At 39.2% G+C, this 19,986-nt stretch overlaps 1 protein-coding gene across 7 annotated transcripts in view; it reads left to right on the top strand.

Moving 5' to 3' along the window:
* NEK11 (NIMA related kinase 11) overlaps positions 1-19,986 on the top strand; it is a 102,647-nt gene that overhangs the window by 68,508 nt on the left and 14,153 nt on the right. For 5 of the 7 annotated variants that reach the window (XM_075418894.1, XM_075418899.1, XM_075418898.1 and 2 more), the window contains 2 exons: positions 1,470-1,594; positions 6,616-6,676. In XM_075418894.1, the coding sequence (XP_075275009.1) occupies positions 1,470-1,594; positions 6,616-6,676 (186 nt within the window). Of the gene's footprint in view, positions 1-1,469; positions 1,595-6,615; positions 6,677-12,614; positions 12,712-19,986 lie in introns of all 7 variants that reach the window. The other 2 variants (XM_075418895.1, XM_075418897.1) reach the window with 2 other exon arrangements.

The raw sequence follows: 19,986 nt of genomic DNA, 5'->3' as shown, positions 1-19,986 counted from the left end.
TAAAGATTAGAATTATTCTTCCTGCCCAAACTCCAGTGTCTTTTAATGGATTTTAATTGTATTGCCTTGTTTAAATACTTTTGGGTTTTTTATCCATGGGAAACAAATAAAAAAAAAATCTATTAAGCTTTTTTAATGGCGTATTATTGGAATTTAATTTATTTCAATGCAGTAATATGTAAGATACATTAGTTTATATTTCTTTAAAGAGGTATTGGGAGGAATTGTGGAAATCAGCATTAGCTAAAGCTAGGACTATGGTGATTTCTAACAGCTGAATATTAATCTGTTTTTGTCTTTAACTAACATTTCTTGTAATAATACCAGGCAAAGACCCAACATTTTCTTTTTGAAAACTGTTAGCATAAAAATATTGTTCCTGGACTTGGTGTAACTTACCTTGAGAAGTCAGTAAGGGACTGCCTAAAATCAAAGCATGGGGGCTAGCTCTGCTGGAGTGTCTCTCTCCGTGAATGCTTAGGGCTACCGATGGGGTGGCTGAAGAGCTGGGCTCCCTTGTCTTCTGCTGCTGACCCGCGTCTCCCATGGGCAACACTTTGCCTTGCAGCTTTCTGTCTAGAAAAGTGGGGATTCTGCTTTTTATTCAGATAGTCACCACAGTCCAGCTTCTGCTTAAAATTCAACATTTACTTCAGTGCTTCTGCTGAGCAAGGACATCCTGCCAAAGCAGGTGCAGTCAGTCACTAACTCCTTACTTTCGCAGTCTGGGATGTTAAAAGATTTCAGCCAGAGCAGAGTGGCTAGGATGTCTTTCATGCTGTGATGAATATGTTGAGTTTTAATAACAATTATTGTACTTCATAGGCTCATTTGCTATATTAATATTGCACTCACTGCTATTACTAGAACTTGTGACAGTAACAAACCGAGAGAGCATGACACCAAAGTATGCATGGCTTGACTTTACACCAGTTTCTTTTATTTTGTTATGCTTTTGCTTCAGAAAAGTTTGGAAAAAGATACAGATTTTCTTTCTTTCTTTCATATTTTAAACATGTGCCTGGTATATGTTATTTTCTCTTTTAACTTAGCAGTTGTATTCACCACAGGTTTTGTGTGTTAGAGAAAACTAAACTACAGCATACTTTCAGCTCGTGAAAGCTGGATTCAATTCAGTGCTGATCCTGCTTTGACTAGATGATCCCATGAGGTCCCTTTCAACCTGAAGTATTCTATGATTCAGTGATTTGGGGCCAAAATCAATATAAATACTTTGAGATTATTAATTTACATGAGAAGAGGATCTGTCCTTTTGCCAGAGACAGCTTTAACACAGCTTATCATGTCATCAAAGATGAACATTTTTATCTGAGAACCTGTCCTTTGATGTAAATTACAGAATGCATTGCTAGTGACATAACATGGGCAGTATAAAATCCATTTTATCTTTTTAATGTCATGCATGTTGTCTGTCTGTCTACGTACTTTAAACTCCTATTTGCCCTTAGAGATCCCTGAAGACCCAGAAATTGCAGAAGAATATTATAATGATGAGTTTGAATCCTGTTCAGAAGGCAGTGAAGAGGAGGAGGATGTGGAAGTATCACAGGCGATCTTGAAGACAAATCAGCAGGTATATGTGACCTTTGGGAAAACAGTATACACGTGATGCTGATTTTCCATAAGAAAACTAAGCTCCTTCCAAGATTTTGTCCTACTAACATTACTGAAATTTGATTTTGTTAGGAATGTGTGTGTATATCAAAACCGTGAATTAATTAGGTATGCATACATATGTAGTTCTTCTGAGACATTGATTAGAAAGATTCCTGCATTCCTTCAAGATGATGGACAACAGTCCCATGAATGCCTTAAAGTGGATTGTTGTGGATTGTTGTCAGTAAACTTCCTTGTGACTGCAGAATGCTCGGAGTGGGGTTCTCTTACGTGTTAGCTATAGGTAAATTAAACTAAAACTGAAAGTATAGTTGAAGCAAAAGATCAAAGTTCCAACTCTAATTCCTGGGCAAAGATAGGCACTTCTAGTTGCCACTTCATCCTGCCTATATTAGACATATTTTCTAGGATAGTGTGATGAACTGTGAGCCTAAACAACTGCAAGACTTAACCAGCAAATCTGTAGACTTTCCCAAGAATCTCAGGAAGTGTCAGTGAAGAGAAAACTTATTATTGAAAAGCTTAAAGTAGCTTTATCCAGTGAGGCTGCCACAAGAAAGTGTTAGGGATTGCAGTGTGAAGAAAGTTGAAGATTATTGGAAGAGGCACCTAATTTAGATCTGATAAGAATGAGCTGAGATGAATCTTGTCTCCAGTGATCAGGTCTCAGTGAAATCAATGAACTTAAATGCCCAAGTCAGTTCTGAAAATGGATCTTCCTAAGGTATTCAGGAACAATTGATTTCTCCCCTGGGCCACCAGCTTAAAGCATTGTGTATGGTGCCTCTGAATGGTACTGTCTGCTTCTGCTTAGGATCATAATATGTTATTCTGAGTTTACATGCGGATTTTGCAGAACAGCGTGTGATGTCTTTTGCATTTTAGGGAACCAACTGTGTATACTAAAACTCTTCACTAAATTATAAATAACTTGTACTGATTTTTGAAAATTTTGTACTAATAGCTTCTTTAAGATGTAGTTTTTAAGGCAAAAATAAAATGTTTGTATAGTCCTGAAATACTCTCACCAGTTGAACTTGTAAGTTTACTCAGAAACAGCTTCATTCGATCTAGAAATAACCTCTTAGCTTTCAAAGTAAACACACAAGATGTTTCAAAATTCAGGATCTGTTTATACAGTACTAGTCTGAAGAAATTTTTAGTCAATTGTAAATCGGTGGAATATCTAAGACAATGCTTTTTTTCTGTTTGCTGGGTCTGCGTTTACCCACAACACATTGATATGCAAACACTGTTGCCCAGAAAGTCTACCACAAGATACTCCTGAAAATTATTGCTCACTTTCATCAGACTCTGAGATAATTTTTTTTTTTTTTTTTTTAGAACGCCTTTTAAAATTTTCATTCAACTTTCATTGACGGTGTCATTAAGTGTCAATCAATAGTGTTTTTGAACAGGCAGACTGCTGCTTAAAACTAACCAGGGGCAGAAGATAAAAATAGATTTCTGAATAATGCAGAATAAATTAGGTCTTGGCAGTCAGATCTGAGCAGCGACATTCCCTCATTTTGAAGTGACTCAGTATTCGGTGATGACAAGAACCTTCACTGTGGGCTGGAAGAGCTGCCCCGCTGGCACCTCTTGTCTGAATCCAGCCCCGATGGCCCTGAGGCTTGGCTTTACCAGCAGTCTGAGTGCACACAGAGCATTAGCCCTCTGCAAACTGGCCTACACAGACTGACTGGGAAGCACCCCCTGTGACATTTGCCTTCTAGGACTTTCTCCATCAAAGAAACTAATTGTCTGTCTGTCTGTGTTTTTCCTTATGTTGACCCCAGCACCTTAGATAAAGCAGAATTGTGTTTCTGGATATTAGAACAATCACCTTTTCTTTTTCTTGGGAAGAGAGCACAATTTTCAATTTTTCCTTTCTTGAGTGAAAAACCCTGCAGTAAGTCCGAGGTCAAAGCAGACTGAACTTAGCTGTGCAAATTTGGATACCTAGGTCTGAACTAACTGAATGAAAATTCTGTACAGTAAGGGGAAGTGAGCAAGCATTTTTAGGGAATAATGTTATCTTGGTGTAAACATCTAGTGTAGATTAGATGGCATATGCTGAGAGGTGTCTCTCTCTGACGTTTATAAAAGGATCTGCAGTTATTAGCGTGCATGGGACATCTTCATTCTGAATGTCAACAGTTATGTGACATGAAACCCACTCAAAGGTAGGTGGGATCATGCTCAATATTAATAATAAGCTTCAAATCCTACCAGAATAGGTTTGATCTTGCTAATATATAGCAGGGGTTTGCTTCTGCAATCATTTATTTAATACCAAAACTCCTACTCCTATTTCTATGATGGGATTCTTAAACCCTTTCTTCAAAAATACTTTCATAAATTTAGCTTTTGGAGGTGTGCTAATAAAAAAGTCATTCCACTGCAACACAGGATAACGATGTGTAAGATATTTACCTTCCTAATCTGTGCAAATCTCTCAGTTTTCCGGTGCCAAGATTGCTTTACTAGTTACTTCTGTGCAGGAAGTGCGGAAACGCTGCATCTGGCAGTGCTCCCTGGTGACCCCATTACTTCAAATGAAGATTAAAAAAAATTCTGATGTTCATGCAGTAGCATGGGGTCAGAAAAGTCATCTAATCGAACAACACATTGGGGTGTACGATGTAGAAAGAGATCTAAGCTATTTATTCAAGCTATGTTAGGCTCCCACAGATGTCAAGACAGGCTGAGAGGTGGCCTTATGTGGGATGCAACACCTCTTCAGTTAAGAAGGTAGAGTTAGGCACTGGAACAGTAGAATTTTAAAGGTTTGAGATGGGAGCTGAGACAGCTATTTTTCCTATGTTGTTCTCTTTCGATACAGCCTGTATATTTTCAGCTGCATTGTCCAGTTGCAGATGTGGAGTTACCACCAATTTCAGACCCTAAGCACATCTGGACCTCTCATCTTGGTTGTAGCACTGGAGTTTAGTGTCCTTTGTCCCTCTCTTTTGGAGCAGAAATGCAGATTGACAGATTTCAAGCAGCAATTTGCCAGTTACTTTTCCAGAGCTCTACCTCTTCAAGCCAGTGGCTCTTTTCCACGTGTTTGTTTCTAGGAACACTGATTTCTAATTAGGGGGGAAACATGAAATGGAATGTTAAATATTTCTAGAAAAAAATAAGAAATGTGATGCTTAGGAGAGGTTTCATCTTGAAAAGTTAGTGCACAGTGAAGTTTTCACTGGCTTTGATTTAGCTGAGATGCTAGTGGATGCTTTTTACTGAAGTTTATCTTCTTATTCTTTGTATTTTCTTTTAGTGACAATAATAGCAAATTTGCCCTCTTCAATATGACAAAGCCTACTAATATGGTACATTAGCTTCCTATTTTCAATTTCCAGGTTTCTTCTGAGATTGTCAAGCCAGATAATGAGCTGGTAGAAATTATCACAGCTCCAGCGGCTGTGGGTGGTCTGTGTGCTGTCACCCAAAAAAACGCACCACTGGATTCCTCATACACACTGTGGCATGACCTGTTGCTCTTAGAAAGGGTTCATTTGTTCTGAATTTGAAACGTGGAAGCATTTATCCACCGCAAAACTGCCTTTCTTCTGTGCGTCTGTCGAAGTCCCTGGCCTATTCGGTAGGCCTTTGCTTTCTCTGTAAAAAAGAGAAACATTAAAGAAATATGTTTAGATATGCATATTAAATAAACCAGCTATAAAATCCTCTTGGATTGCCAAACCCAAGTGGAGAAAAGGCATAGGTAGTATCTACATCAGTGTAAGTTTATTAACCATTTATTCAACTATTTACCACTGTGTGAAAACCACATTCTCTTCCTCATCGAAATTTTATTTCAAGACAGCCAAGTTAAGGCAGCTAGTTTCCTTGAAAACCAGTGGTGATGTAAGTGTTGAAAGTATATCTTTGCTGTTACAGCGTAATGAGAAGAAATCAGCTCTGTTGTGATATTTAGAGTGAAATCTGGACTTGTAAGAAGTCAAAGATTTGCGAATTACAGTCTTTATGCCATTAAAAAAGAATAAAAGTTTTTTTTAAAGAAATTTTATTCGTATTGTATGTGGCCATTTGCCATATTTTTGTCTGTCTGTCTATAGATTTGCAGTTTACTGTTAGTGATAATGAAAGTAGAAATAACTATAAATTTATATTAGCAGTTTTGAAAAAAAGGTTCATTTAATCTTTTTTTTTCCTTCATCAAGGTCAAGATTTTGACTTTCAGTTTTATGTAGTCAGGAAATGCCCTGTTGTCAAATGTGATATGGCAGCACCTTCCAGAAACTCAGAGTATAAGTTTCTCTTGGACTTTAATAAAATTTGGATCTGGAACACAATGATTACTTAATGGCCAGATCATTAAATTTCATCTGTGTACACAAACAGCATTTCACATGAGACATATCATGGCAAAACTGTTAATCATCTGTCTGGTAACGGAATACTTGAAATAGAAAAGTGCTAAAATCTCTTCTTAATTAAATTCTTTTCAATTAGTCATTGTTACTAGATATGTAAGTAGATGCAATTACATGAAACATAAGTATTAATTTGCAGTGGGCAGCTATCATCAGCATAAGAAATTTTGGCATAGTTAAGTACATACTTGCATTTTTCAGTGTTCAGTTGCTTTAGATATTCCAGGACTAACTGACAGTAAAATGCTGGTGTATGTTCAGACATTGCACACCACCCTCCACAGTAAACCTATCTTCTTTAAACTCCATGCACAATTGTTCTACACACTTGTGTCTTTGCAAGTACTCTGACATAAATAATTCTTTGTATATAACATCATTTCCAAGCCTGGTGTTTTGGGAGAAGAAAACATAGAAAAAGTCCTAAGCAACACAGACTCTTTGTAGTCTAGTGTTGTCACTCGTTGGTGTAGTTGATATCCTTTATGTTTGTGGGGTCACACCTCTGGTACATACTGTTTATACGTAAGTTTGTGCTCACACTAATGCTATTCCTTGTTTCATTTGTCCACAGGACAGTGATATTGAGGCAATGGTCAAGTATTTGGAGAGTGTCCTGAATAATAGCTCATTGGGTAAGATGGTATCTGTTCTTTAAATGTAATAGCAGCAGTTATTAGCAGTCTGTATTCATCACAGTCCAATTATTTCTATTTTGCAACAAAATAATTCAAAAAATGTGATCTTCTTGAAAATTGCTTCCTTAATATACTGCAGAGAATTATAAATATGCCAAAAGAAAAGGCGTACACAGAGAAGTGCTTTTGTTGAAAATAATAGAACCATAAAGCATGGTGGTCAGAAATGTGGAATGTTATAACAAAAGCTTTTAAAAACTTGGCTTCTGCCATCTTTTCTCCAGAGGAGAATATTTAAGGACGTGTAGGTTGTTTTGTAGTTTCTAGTACTGGTAACAATATGAAAAAATGAATTAAAAGATTTTAATTTTATTTTTTACAGTATCTCATCACAGGCACAGAAAAATCACAGAGAATTTGTTTGCAATTTAATCCTAAAATCTCCTGCAAATTCTGTCTATAAATTCAGAGTTTGAAAGCTGGTTTTCTAAAAGGTAAAAAGAAAACTTACATGAAAGAAGGCTATTTACTGAGGCTGGGGTGGTCACTGTCCTTGAAGACCACTGGGTTGAACTGTGCCATCAGCAGCCTGCGTGTGAGTTGCATGAAAGCCCGCATGAGTTCCCAAAGGCTCCCATGGGAGCCGTGGTCTTGTTTAGCTGTCTCATTTATGCTCATTCAGTTGGGATAAACCTGACTCAGCATTATCTTGTGGCTCTGATACGAGAATGTAGGGGAAGCCTGGGAAATTCTCTTTGTAGAGGTTCCTCCAGTGCTGAGCTCTCTTTCAGCCCTGCTCGTGAGCATGGACTGATGGGAAGAGAAAACCAAAGAAGAAAAGGGATGAAAGGGAATAATCAAAGCTGTGGCCATCACAGTCTGGTAGCCACCAAATCATTTCTGGTCACCTTCTGGGTCGCATGTCAGGGAGGTCCTTAGAATTGAGGGAAGGAACATTCACATCTAGTTTGTCTTCACACTAATGGAGACCCTATGGTCTTCAAATTCTGCACTCATTTATGCATTTGCAGCGTCATTGTCTGCGGTGGGTTTGAAGAAGTGGAAACAGGGACAAAATTTAGCTCTATGCTTCACCATTTTGTTATTTTAGTGAAAGAGAGGAATTGCCTTGAGGGCTGCTGGGAATAACCCAGAGTATTAGCCAAACAGTGGTATTTTTAAAAAATCTTAGTATTAAAGAGACTCTTGTCTTCCTCTTTTTCTTTCTGTATTAAGAACAAGAAGATGCCTTTTTAAATTGTAATATTAAAGAATTAAATTGTGCTTTAGTAATTAAAAAAATCTCTGACCAGTCTGTGCTGAAACATAAAGCCTTTCTCCAAGCGGAGTTAGTAATTAGGTTTGTATGATCTATTCCAAACAAACAGATGTGATGATAAGAGAGAAATCCTCTAGGGTCCCTTTTATCTTTGTATGCTCAGTATCACTGAGGAAGTTTAAACATTTACTATTTTAAGCTCTTCCAATGTCAAGCTACAAAGCTGAAGATGGGGCCATTTTTATGGGTTTGCTAATATTCATTTATACCTTGCTTTTTCTTCACTGGGCTTCAAATTCATGTTACATCAAAATTTTCTGTATATGGTGCATGCATTTTACACAGGTAGGTTAGATGCTTGTTCTCTTTGCTCACACTAAAGCCAGTCATGTCCACTTCCAGGTCTCCATTTCTTTAACTTTTCACTAGCATGTTGGTTATAGCCACGTGATTGCTAGTACCAGCCTGTACCCCACCTCTTGTCATCCCATGCCCATAGTCCTTTACACCTCATTCTTTGTCCCCACTATTCAAGGCATCTGCTGTTGTACCAGGCATGTATTTCTTTACATTTATTGAATTAAGTTAGTTATAAGTGTGTCATTATACACAGAATACTACTATCCATCTAAAAATCTGGGTTGTATGATACAAAAAATAAGTGGAAATAAAAGAAAATAGCCACAACTACCTGGTCATTAGAAGAACTGCTGTTACATCTTAAGCAATTAAATCAAAGTTTCTGGCAGGTCAAGAGAAGTTCAGACAAAGCCTGAAGCCTTGCAAACTCAGGTCTAAGTGTGTGACCTGGTAATAGCAGTCCCAGTACCATATTACCGGGCTACAGAGCTACAACATCATTTCAGAATGGCTACTCCTGAAAACAGCATGGATTTCATGGCAATAATAGGGCAATTGCAGAAATCTAACCTGGCCAGAATTTCTTGTGGTGTCTTTCATTGTTAAATGTATTGTGAAAAGATTACGTGCCATTTCAAGCAGATGTTAAAGAACATCTGAGTAGAATAAAACCAGAACTTCTTCTATGTCAGCAAGGGCTGTGATAAAGAGGATGCAATAAATATGCGTTGTTTTTCCACAGGTGGAGTTTCTTTAATATAAACCTAAGTGTTGAAGGGTAAAAGGACTTTGAAGTAACAGTTTTCTCCCCAAGAGTTCCCACTGAATCTCTGTGAATACCAGTGCTTTAGTGTGGTACAAGGTTCATTTTGGGTTGGCTATACAGTTCCGTGCGGAGTATGTTTGAAATACGATAGTCCATGCTTATAAAGTTTGAAGAAATTGGGAAGATCTCAAAAAAGATCTTCAAAATGAAGTTTGAAAGACCACGTTTGCAAGTTACTAAAACTGCTTAGCTTAAAGGAGGAGAAGGCTAGAGGCAGTTGTGTCACTGTGTATTGTTTATAAACTCAGGAAAATACATCTGATTCTAAAGAGCTTTTTATTCTTGTAGAAAAAGGCATTGTAAGATCTCATACGTAGCAGTGAAAACTGAAGAAAGAAATCTGAAATCCAAACAGAAGTCTATGATTAAGTAGAGATAATAGCTTCACAACACGTGATGGATTACCAAGAGATGAAGTAGATGTCCGTTACCAATTATTCCGTCATTAACAAAATGTTGGTAGAAATGCCTTTGGGCCATAATGTAGGAAAAGTCTCACCAGATAATCATAAATACCCATTTTAAACGTACATACCTGTGAATAAATGTCAGCCAGAAGATTTGTTTCCCTGCAGATCCTTTCATCTTCCCTTTGACAGAGTAGTAAGGATACAGTAAGAACCTCAAACTGGTGCTCCATGACCTGAGAGGACAAAGATCTTTTGCCCTATGTTGTTCTCTGCAGTACTGGGCTATTCATCTCTGAAATTCATTTAGAAAGCCACAATACTTGGTTTTGAAAAGTCAGTGCTCTTGTTCTTTCATTTGATTTTGTTTAATGAATTGAGAATGATATATTGCATAAAAATGCAAATAGTTACTTGGCCACTTTCTGAAGAAGCATAGTTCCTTGTTCTGTGTTGATGTATTGGTAGGCAAACGACTTGAAGCTGGGTGTAAAGCAGCTTATTAATCAAGTGATTGCTTCTAAGGAAATACCTGTAATATAGAAGTCGGTGTGGGCTATGAATCACCCCAGGAAAAAATTTTGAGGCTTGTTGTAGCAACAACATGAAAAGCTCTTAGCAGTTTTCACTGAGAACTAACTTTTTTTATGACTAACCACAGCTTTGCAGCATCCTACAGTCTGTAGTCCTTGCAGCTGCCTTATAGTACCCAGAAAATTATATTAAATGGAGAGGAAGATAGATACTAGTTTGGGTGTAGAGAATAAGTTTTGCTTGGCCAATTGCCAATGGGGAGAGCAGACAAAGTACAAATTATTTAGCCTGGAATCCCAGAAAAAACAAGAAGGATGTCTTTAATAATGAAATGTCAGAGGAGAAGGACATATTGTCGCAATAAATAGATTGAACCCACTAAGCAGAAACAGTAGCTGAGTTCTTACTGCAGTGATATATCCTGTAATAGTAATAATACCAGAATTTAGCTGAGGCCTGTGGTTAAATGTACTCTTTCTTAACAGAATGCAAAGATTATATATTCCTTAGACCATTGGTGCTCAGGGCATCAATTTTTTATTACTTTTGAAGCCCCAAAGCCGCACATCTGGCTTTCAATTCTATGCTTAGTCCAAGAGGAGTGTGCCACCCAGTAAGTCATGAGCATTGCTTTGCACAGGACTGGGACTTTCCTCAGGGCCACTCTGAGGATAGCCGAATTTTCCAGTGCCGCTAAAGGAATTGAATGTTACAGACCCCATGTAAAAATGTATGGATATGCGTGTGTAGTGTTACAGTGAACAATCAGGATATGGTTTTTTCCATCAATGGGTGAAGTTATCGGTTGCTACTAAGAACTGAGCTTGTCATTTTTCATCTTTTAAACTACATTAACTGTATTTCAGTTGTAATACTTAAGCACCAGACATCTGTTAGCCATTGGTTGTAAAAAGAAGTTAGGAAAATGTTTTTAAAAAGTCAAATCATTTGTCCATAGCTAGATAACATGTCTTCTGTGGTCTCTTTCCATGCCTGCTTCCTATCTTCTGAATCCAGCAAAGCTCTGAATCCAGCAGACACTTATGTGAGCAGTTCAGTAGGATTCCTCATGATAGAAAGTTTTCATCTCAGTATTCAACCTTATGTGATCAGGATCTAGAATCATGTAAGACGCAGGAGCTTGACTCCTGGGAAAGCCATGATTATGCCTTCCAGGGAAGCATTCAGTAGTCTCCCGGGGTGTCTATACTGCCATAACAGGAAGGTAGCTGCAAGCTCCTGCTGGCTGTATGTGACCAATATTAATGCAATCCAAACTAAACTCCAGCTGAGCCCAAGCTAAAAACCCCTGCTGGAAGAGGAGAGTGTTTTCATTCAAACGAGGTATTTTGTTAATGTGTTTGTGTGACTTTTGGCTTGTTCACATCCTATGCAGAGCCCTCCCATATCTGTTCAGAAGTTGGGTGCTGTGTGCCACCCCGCACACATTTACGCAGGATATAGTTCCACCATGATAAATATCATCCTCTTTTGGGAAATGAAATCCTAATGCCAGATATTTTGTGAGAAGAAACTAAAATAGCTGCTTTATTTGGCTTAACAAATTGAAAGCTGAAGTAGGATATTTTTTTTCCAATTATAAACTAATGAAAGGAGTATGCAGAAGGGAAGGAAAGAACTGAGTAAGCCCAAGGAAAGGACTGGCATGGGAGAAAAATGAGCAGGAACTGGCCAATAAAAAAGTTTTGTCAGGAAATTAGAGTAGAGATTTTAGCCACCAGGTCACAGTGAGGCTTTGGAATTGTTTCCAATGGGAAGGGTAGGGGCAATAAATAAATAAATTCCTTAGGTTAAGCAGAGACTTGTGTGATGGAATGGCAACATGAAATTGGAGGATATTTGAGCTGAGAACCCTGACAGTCCTCTGTGATTCAGCACCTCTGTGTTCCTGTGGATGAGTCTCCACAGCGGTCTGTGAGCAATAGATCCTCAAATATTGCAGCAGCCCATGAGGCCTCTAAACAGAAAGAGTGTGCATGTGTGTATATGCATATGTTTATTTCTGACATATATATATGTATTTACATATACAGGGGTTTTTTATATATATGTGCATACCTTTGTCTGAAGGGGAAAGTGGTGTTGTAAGTTAAATACTTTCAGTTTACATTAATGATCAAGCTACAGGAGACTTGCCTGTTAAGAAGAAGGTTCTTGCTCTTATAAGTGCAAGAACAATGGAGGAAAATATGCAAATTGCATTTTGTTGAATATTTGTCTGTCCCAGCACTTCCTCAAGTGACTGTCCTTTCTGTTGTAATTCCCTGTATGCTACACAGAAGCAAAATTGTTGTTACAATTCTGGTGCCTTTAAGCTATAAATCTACTTGTCCCTCAGAAAGGAGTTACCCTTAATGTGCGTTTAATTGTCTAATTCATCTTTAATTAATGTGGCACTACCTTGTGAGAAACAGGGATAGTCTTCCTCCTTCTGACTGCCCTTGACTCTACAATAGAGCCCAGGGGATGAAGGTGAATAAGGTTATGTGTCTGTGCATTGATTTGCAGGCTCGGGGACTGTCACCGGAGTGTCTCCAGGGGTGCCCCAGGGATTCAGAGCTCTCAACATCACTATGGCTGAGGCCAAACTGAAACACATGAGGGAGTAAGTAGCATATTTATGTGTTACCAATATTCAGACAAAGGGGATGGCTTTGAAACACCGTAGAACACAGCAAAGAAAACCTTGTATTGTTTCCTCACCCCAAAAACGCCCTTCAGCAAAAAGAAGTGATTGGTAAGATATTCTTTACAGACTGGATGCCTGCTTGCCTCCACAGAGGATGAAGGTTGACTGTCACTACTGACTGCTTTCTCGTGATCTGCACAATCACTGTCATCCTGCCAGGATCTAGTTTGCCTTCACTGCTGTTGGTGTCGTTTTGAACTTCGCTTTCTTTATTAGCTCAGGACATGCCATAAATCAGCTGCAGATATCCATGTTCCCACCATGTTTGCTCCCTCACCCACACTTCATTCTTGCCTAGAATGAAGGACTAATGGATTTGTTTCCCAGGATGATAGGATGATTTAAACCAAACATGATTGCTGCCGTTGGCTGCAATTTTCAAATGAGACAAAGGAATTTACATGTGCAGCTCCCTTTAAAACGCATTGTCTAATTGCTTTCAGCATCATTGAGACCCCAGCTTTATTAATAAAGATTTCAGTATCTTAATAAATAAAGATCTGTGCTTCCATTCTAGAAGGATAATGTATCTTGAAGTTTTATCTTGATTCAGTAATTTCTGGCCTTCCAAGATTTATTGCACCCTAATTTAGTTATTGATCTGATAATCATAATGCTTTATGTTATTTCTGGACTCAGATTTTCTCTGCAGTGTTGCAACATTCAGCTGATCTCAGATTGTAAACTCTTTAAAAAAGGGCAGTTTTTTCTTGTGTGGGTGGACAGTGCCAACAGCATTGTGGATGTTGTCAGAATACAAATAATTTCAAACAATTAATACTAGTAGTTATTGAAGTGAATCCTCTAATGAAAATGAATGCAACCACAACAATGTTGATGCCAATCACTGTTTAAAACAAATTACAGTGCCAAATACACCGTGTATTCAAGAGAAATACCAATCAAATTTACTCCAGATAGAAGGCGTTTGGTTTTATGCTATTTCAAGATGCAGCAGCTCCCAGGGTTTCACTTTACGTCTTAGCCTTTATTGTGCAACCAGTCAGCAGGTCTCACAGCCTCTCACTCTGATTGCTTTCCATTCCCTTCTCATGGAAAGTACTTATAAAAATAAAAAAATGCATCATGTTGTGCCAACTAGTTGCAAGGTAAGGTTGTTAGTCAAAATGCCCACTAATCTTACAGCCTTCACCTTGTGTTCTTATGGTTACAGGATAAACCTTAATTATTTGAACTTCATGGTCATTGCCTTTAGGGCTGAGGTACGATTAAATTGCTTGGTTCTTTCGAATTCTGTTGTTCCAGTGCTATTTCGTGGTTTGCACAATTCGTTGGTTCTGATAGGATAAGTACATAGTGGTGGTTAAATACTGAAAAATTTGGAAGCACTGTGATATGATGAGTTTATAAACTAGCCATATGCTAATGAAAAGCCTGATTAACTGCAGTAATTCACATTTAATGGATTAGACTTCCTGGTTTTGGAACACTTTCCTAGTAGTTTCATTCCTGAATGAGAACAGTCAGCTGGGTCTGTAGGGCAAAAGACCCAAGCAGCATCTTGAGAACTTCCAGCAGACCATACCCATGAACAGTTTTCAAATTACATTCTTTAAGAGAAGAAATTAAGGAGGTGGGGTTAGGTATGTTTTGGGTTGGTTTGGGGTTTTTTTGGTGAGGAAAGGTACAGATCTCCTTTTGTGCAATATAATAGCCATTTTAAAGAAGATGATAAAAATATTTACTCAGGTTATTGCCCTTTTTCCTAAACATACTATGACATTGTCATTTTCTGAATATGTAAAGGTGAGTATGTTAATTGCGTGGAAGTTAGGGTGTTAAGAAAAGAGTGAGTAAGCACAGTAGCCAGCACACACATGCACAAGGAGATCTGTGCAAAGTCTTACACATGGCCAGTCTGCACACTGACCACAGTGGGGGAATTTTCAGTGGTGAGAAGGAAGTGCATCTGGCTGCAGAATGGTGTCTGAATCCTCAGCTGCTCTGCTCATCCCTCAGCAAACTTTGCGTGATGTATTGTACTTCATCCACATAGCAGTGCTGCTTAGGCAAGGCTAGTATAATTTAAACTTGTGCTATTCAGTTTTACTCAGGAAGCCACAGACTTCTGGTGGGGTCTTCCAGTTGACGGCTTCTAATGAAAGAGCGAATGTGGGAGTTTTGTCTTAAAGAAACTGCGTAGCTGGAGTTCTTAGGAGGAAACAGAAAAGAAGAGCTTTGGAGACAATGTGGAAGTGCAATGGAATTTGTTTAGGTGGCAAGTCACTATAGAAACAGAAGTATGAAGGTTTGGGGTCGGTGCCATTTTCAGACACTAACAGCAATAGATTCTGATGAGGGAGACTCTTACGTCATTAATTGCTCAAAAAGTTAGCATTGTGCCTACACATTACAAGTAACATTAATGAAACTCTTTCATTAGTTCTGAAAAAATGGTAGATTCATGTAAAATGTCATGGAGTCTAACAGCAAAAAGGCCTTTTAGCCATTTTTAATTGATACATGTGAATGATACGGGCTTGCAAACAACTGCAGCAGGACAGTCACTTGACAAGATGTGATGTGCTCATTGCTTGAGTCATTGCGGTGTGCTGCACTGAATGCGTTCTTTGACAGTAGAGAGACTTGCTGTTTATCAGAGTGCCGGTTTAGGTATCTTCTACTGTATTCTTGTGCAGGACTTTATACCTATATTCATGTGAGAGGAAAGTTGTGCTAAAAGTCCTTACAGGAATGTAGAAGGAAGCCACGGATGTTCTTGAATATGGTAGGTAGGAGCCCTTTGTCGTCTATTTTAAGTGAAAAAATGGCTCAGGGCTTAACTTGTAGACAGCTTGACAGTGTTTATGATTCAGTCATCAGCTTCCTTCACTACAGTCCCTGAATATTTTCCCTGGCATCTTCTTTCCGATTTCCGTTGCACTCTGTTCCAGCATTTTGAATTGCTGTCCTCTCAGTGAAAGTCATGATAAAATCACCTATTCCAGCGGCAACTCTTTCTAGTTTGTTGTACTTGGTATCAGTATTCATTATAAAGTTTACAGCAGCAGAGATTTAACTTTACCTTTGAAGTGGAGTTCATTCTGTCTGCAAAAACTTCTGCTGCAGTGCTAAGCATTTCGATATTGGGTTCTTCTGCAGTGTTGATAAGAAATCTCCAGTTCTTGAACTAGCTCTCTCAAAAGTTATCTGAGCTTTTTCTCATTATTCTCCTTCCTAGCCTTGCATGCTAACAGTGGGAAGTCAAGCAAATATATAAATCAGAGTCGTGTCACTCGTATTGGGATTTTAGGATGAGAAATCATGTTAGGTGCAGGAAACAGGAGGAGCCGTTTCTTGGTATTTTCCATCGTGGCCACCATCTCATTCTCATGGTGGTTCCCATCCATGGTGCTGGGTAACTTGGTGCATGCCTCAGTCTGAGAAGCTCTACTCTAACATGCTATCCAGAGCCAACTTTTCCTCACCAGAGAGATCAATGAGGAAAAATTAATGTAAGTTCCACTGATGCTCCCCTATAGAGACTTTCCATGAGTCTCAGAAGAGAACCATGCTGTTCTTCAGAAACAACTCCTCAAGCCAAAGCTTTTTTTTCACCATCAGATCATACTGTTATACCACATGCTGCTTTTTTCCTCTTAATGTCTATACAGCTGTCACAGTCTTCTTTAGAAGGTATCAGAAGTTTTGGCAGTGCGCATTGCCTGAAAGATTGGCTTTGGCCCTAAGGATAGGCTTTAGAAGAGTCAGTGTAGCAAATATTAGCTTGGTTTCTGCCAGCTTTTGAAAAACCTGGTAGGCAAACCCAAAGCTTTTTTCAGGCTTGGACTAACAGCTCTGATAGCTCATAAGAGGCTAAATAGGTCAAAATCTACGTTAGAAGAGACAGATCCAACTTGTTAAGATCTCTAACCGAGAAAGTTTTTCTGCTTCTTTTCAGCTTACTCTATCTTATTCTGAGGCTGTTCTTTCCAAGTATTTGACTGCCTCAGCCACAATCTGACCACAATGAAGGGCCTGGCAGAAGCACAGAAGCCTGTGGAAAGTCTTATGATGCATCCTTGACATCTCAAGTCTGTGCAGGGTTTCATGTTCTAAAATAGAAAAGCGAAGGTGAGAAATAAGTGTGTGCAGAAATTTGTGGGCAAGAACAAGCCTTATTAGGGGTTTTGGTGCAGTTGGCTATATTCACAGTTGCATCTCCCTATGTTATGTAGTATTTGTATACCAGGTGTCCAGTGAGTGGAGGCTTCCCCTTGAAGCCTCTTCAGCACTGTAGTCAAAATTAATTTCTTGGGCTTTGTAAAATCAGGACTTGTGTTTTAGAGAGTAAGGCTAGTTTTTTAATAATGGAATAGCTACGGAATAGAATGTATATCTTCTTCTGTCTTTCCTGAAAATGTAAAGAGAAATAAAAAGTAGGAAATGAAGAAAAAAACCTTAGTACAGAGTGTTTTGTGCTCCTTTGTGGAGATATCCATGAATATATACAATGAGTCATTTTAATAGCGATGAACTTTAATATGCAGTTTAGAACTCAATAAAATGTATGTCAGTAAAAGGAAAAGGCTTTTATGCCCCAAATTTTAAGTAAATTAAAATCCTTTAGCACAGCAGTAAGCACCTCTTAGTCAGTCCCTGAAGTCTTACACACAGCAGCATACCATGATCAGGCAAAAGACTTCATCATCACCTGCTGAGTGTAAGTAAAGCCGTCTTTCAGAAGTCACGGCAAAAAGGCATTTGGTGATATTTTTATTCTGTTCCTGTGAATGCTTATAGAACTATTGGTTTAGACTCATGAGCAATATGCATATATGCTTCTTGTGCTTGTGACATTGGCATCAAATATATCGTTTATCTTAAAAATTCATAAAGAAAGGTCATGCTGAAGTCATTGAATAGGGACTGGATGTTCTTAAAGATAAGTAGTCCTTTTGTACATTTATTTCTGCACATTTTTGAATTGCTGCAGTGAAGAAAATGATTATTTAATTTAGTGTTTTATTAGGTGCTTGGTGGACCTTCCTAAGTGCACACTCTGAACTTTCTGAAACTGGTTTTGTTATTGACATCATTGAGGGCAGCTTTAGGTGAAGACAAAAGCAACAAATGTAGAAAAGCTAATTGGGTTTTTAGACTTCCATAAAAAAAGTTGGCAGTGAGCTTCTAATTGCCATTGACTGTCATGTTGAAGGTGTCATGATGTAAACATGCATGAGGAATGTCTTCTCATAGACAAAGGACATGTTTAGTAAGGAAGTTTATTGACACCGTCTGAGCTATGACCGTTTTTTTCAGATGAATAGAGGACATTATTCTTGAGAGTATTGATCTTGGAATGTTTTTGAGCATGAGATTTCATCTTATGCATGCCACAGTTGCTCTGTTCAACACTCCATTTTCTAGTAATCATTTGTCTGGTGATCCCAAGACATCTTACAGCCTAACTGTAGCTTTTTTGCTTGTCATGGGCTAAGCCAAAATATTACTTACATATCCATCCTCCTTGTCGCAGTCTTTCTCACACCTCATTTTTGAAGGCTAGTCTCCATCTTTTAATTGTTTAAGGCCAAATGAGCTCACTACGTAAACACATGAAACATCTTAGCCCATGAGATTTTCTTTCTTTTACTGTTAATCTATTTCAAGATAATTGCATACTTACCTTCCAGAGCCAGATTTGAAGGTCTGAAGTATTTTGGTTTTGCTGTTTCCTTTACAAGCAAGTGAAGTGAGAATATAAAAGCTAACAGGCAACACTGGGAGAGTTGAACCTGCCTTTACTTGACCAAGCTGGGAACTTGGTTCTTGGCTCCTGTCAGGGAGAAGTGAGTGACTGATCCTCCTTTGTGAGCTGTCGCTGTCCCAAAGCAACAACTGAGGGAGAAAGTGGGAATGGGTAGATCTTGGGCTCTTCCTGCCTAAGAAAGAATGAAGGTGAACAAGGCAGTGGCTACTGGGTAGCCAGTGTAGGAGCGTAGGAATCCTCTGCAGCAGATGTAGTAGTCCTACCTCGAGGCTGAAGCTGGAACTGATGGCCTAATTCCCCACACAGTGTCTGTGGATCTTCATTCACCTTCTTCCCACTGTCCATGCTGTTGCCCTTTCCACAGCAAGAGTTGGCAGCCTCTCTTGTTGTCTTGACCCTCTGTCTCTGCCTTCCTCAACTACGTGGTTTGGACTGGTGTCATCCAGGAAGGGAAAACTAGGCAAAATCTCAGAGCACCTAAAGAGGCAAAGTTCCACTCACTTCCAAAATGACCGAGGCACCCTGGACATGGTTATTCTGTGAATATCTTCCTGATGGTAGTTTGACAGCTGCTGCTAAGTTCCTGGTGGGGTCCTAATCTTCAGGACTCCTCTAGGGTACTATCCTGATTCTCATTCATACTACATGCACATAGCATTTCATCCTTATATCAGGAACAGTGTGATCTGGTATCCAGATGCATCAAATTACATCAAATTACATCAAATTACATGCAGGAGACCTGCATGGTTAAACAAGGAGCTTCTAGCAGAGATCAGGCAGAAGAGAAAGGTCCATGGAATGTGGAAAGAGGGACAGGCCACTTGGGAAGAGTACAGAAACGTGGTGAGAGCATGCAGGGATGCGACGAGGAAGGCCAAGGCTCACCTGGAATTGAAGCTGGCAAGGGATGTCAAAAACAACAAGAAGGGCTTCTTCAACTACATCAGCAGCAAAAGGAAGGCTAGGGACAACGTGGGGCCGCTGCTGAATGAGGCGGGTGTCCTGGTGATGGAGGATGCGGAGAAGGCAGAGCTACTGAATGCCTTCTTTGCTTCAGTCTTCAGTGCTAAGACTGGCCCTCAGGAATCCCAGGCCCCGGAGGTAAGAGAAGAAGCCTACAAAGAGGACGACTTTCCCTTGGTCGAGGAGGACTGTGTGAGGGATCGCTTAAGTGATCTGGATGTCCACAAATCCATGGGCCCCGATGGAATGCACCCACGAGTGCTGAGGAAGCTGGCGGATGTCATTGCTGAGCCACTCTCCATCATCTTTGAGAGGTCCTGGAGGACAGGAGAGGTGCCCGAGGACTGGAGAAAGGCCAATGTCACTCCAATCTTCAAAAAGGGCAAGAAGGAGGACCCAGGGAACTACAGGCCGGTCAGCCTCACCTCCATCCCGGGAAAGGTGATGGAGCAGCTTATCCTGGAGGCCATCATCAAGCAAGTGGAAGAAAA

This window comes from Opisthocomus hoazin, chromosome 4 (assembly GCF_030867145.1).
Source record: "Opisthocomus hoazin isolate bOpiHoa1 chromosome 4, bOpiHoa1.hap1, whole genome shotgun sequence".
NCBI lineage: Eukaryota > Metazoa > Chordata > Aves > Opisthocomiformes > Opisthocomidae > Opisthocomus > Opisthocomus hoazin.
The sequence above is the reverse complement of the archived record's forward strand: the minus strand, read 5'-3'. Positions and strand labels throughout refer to the sequence as shown.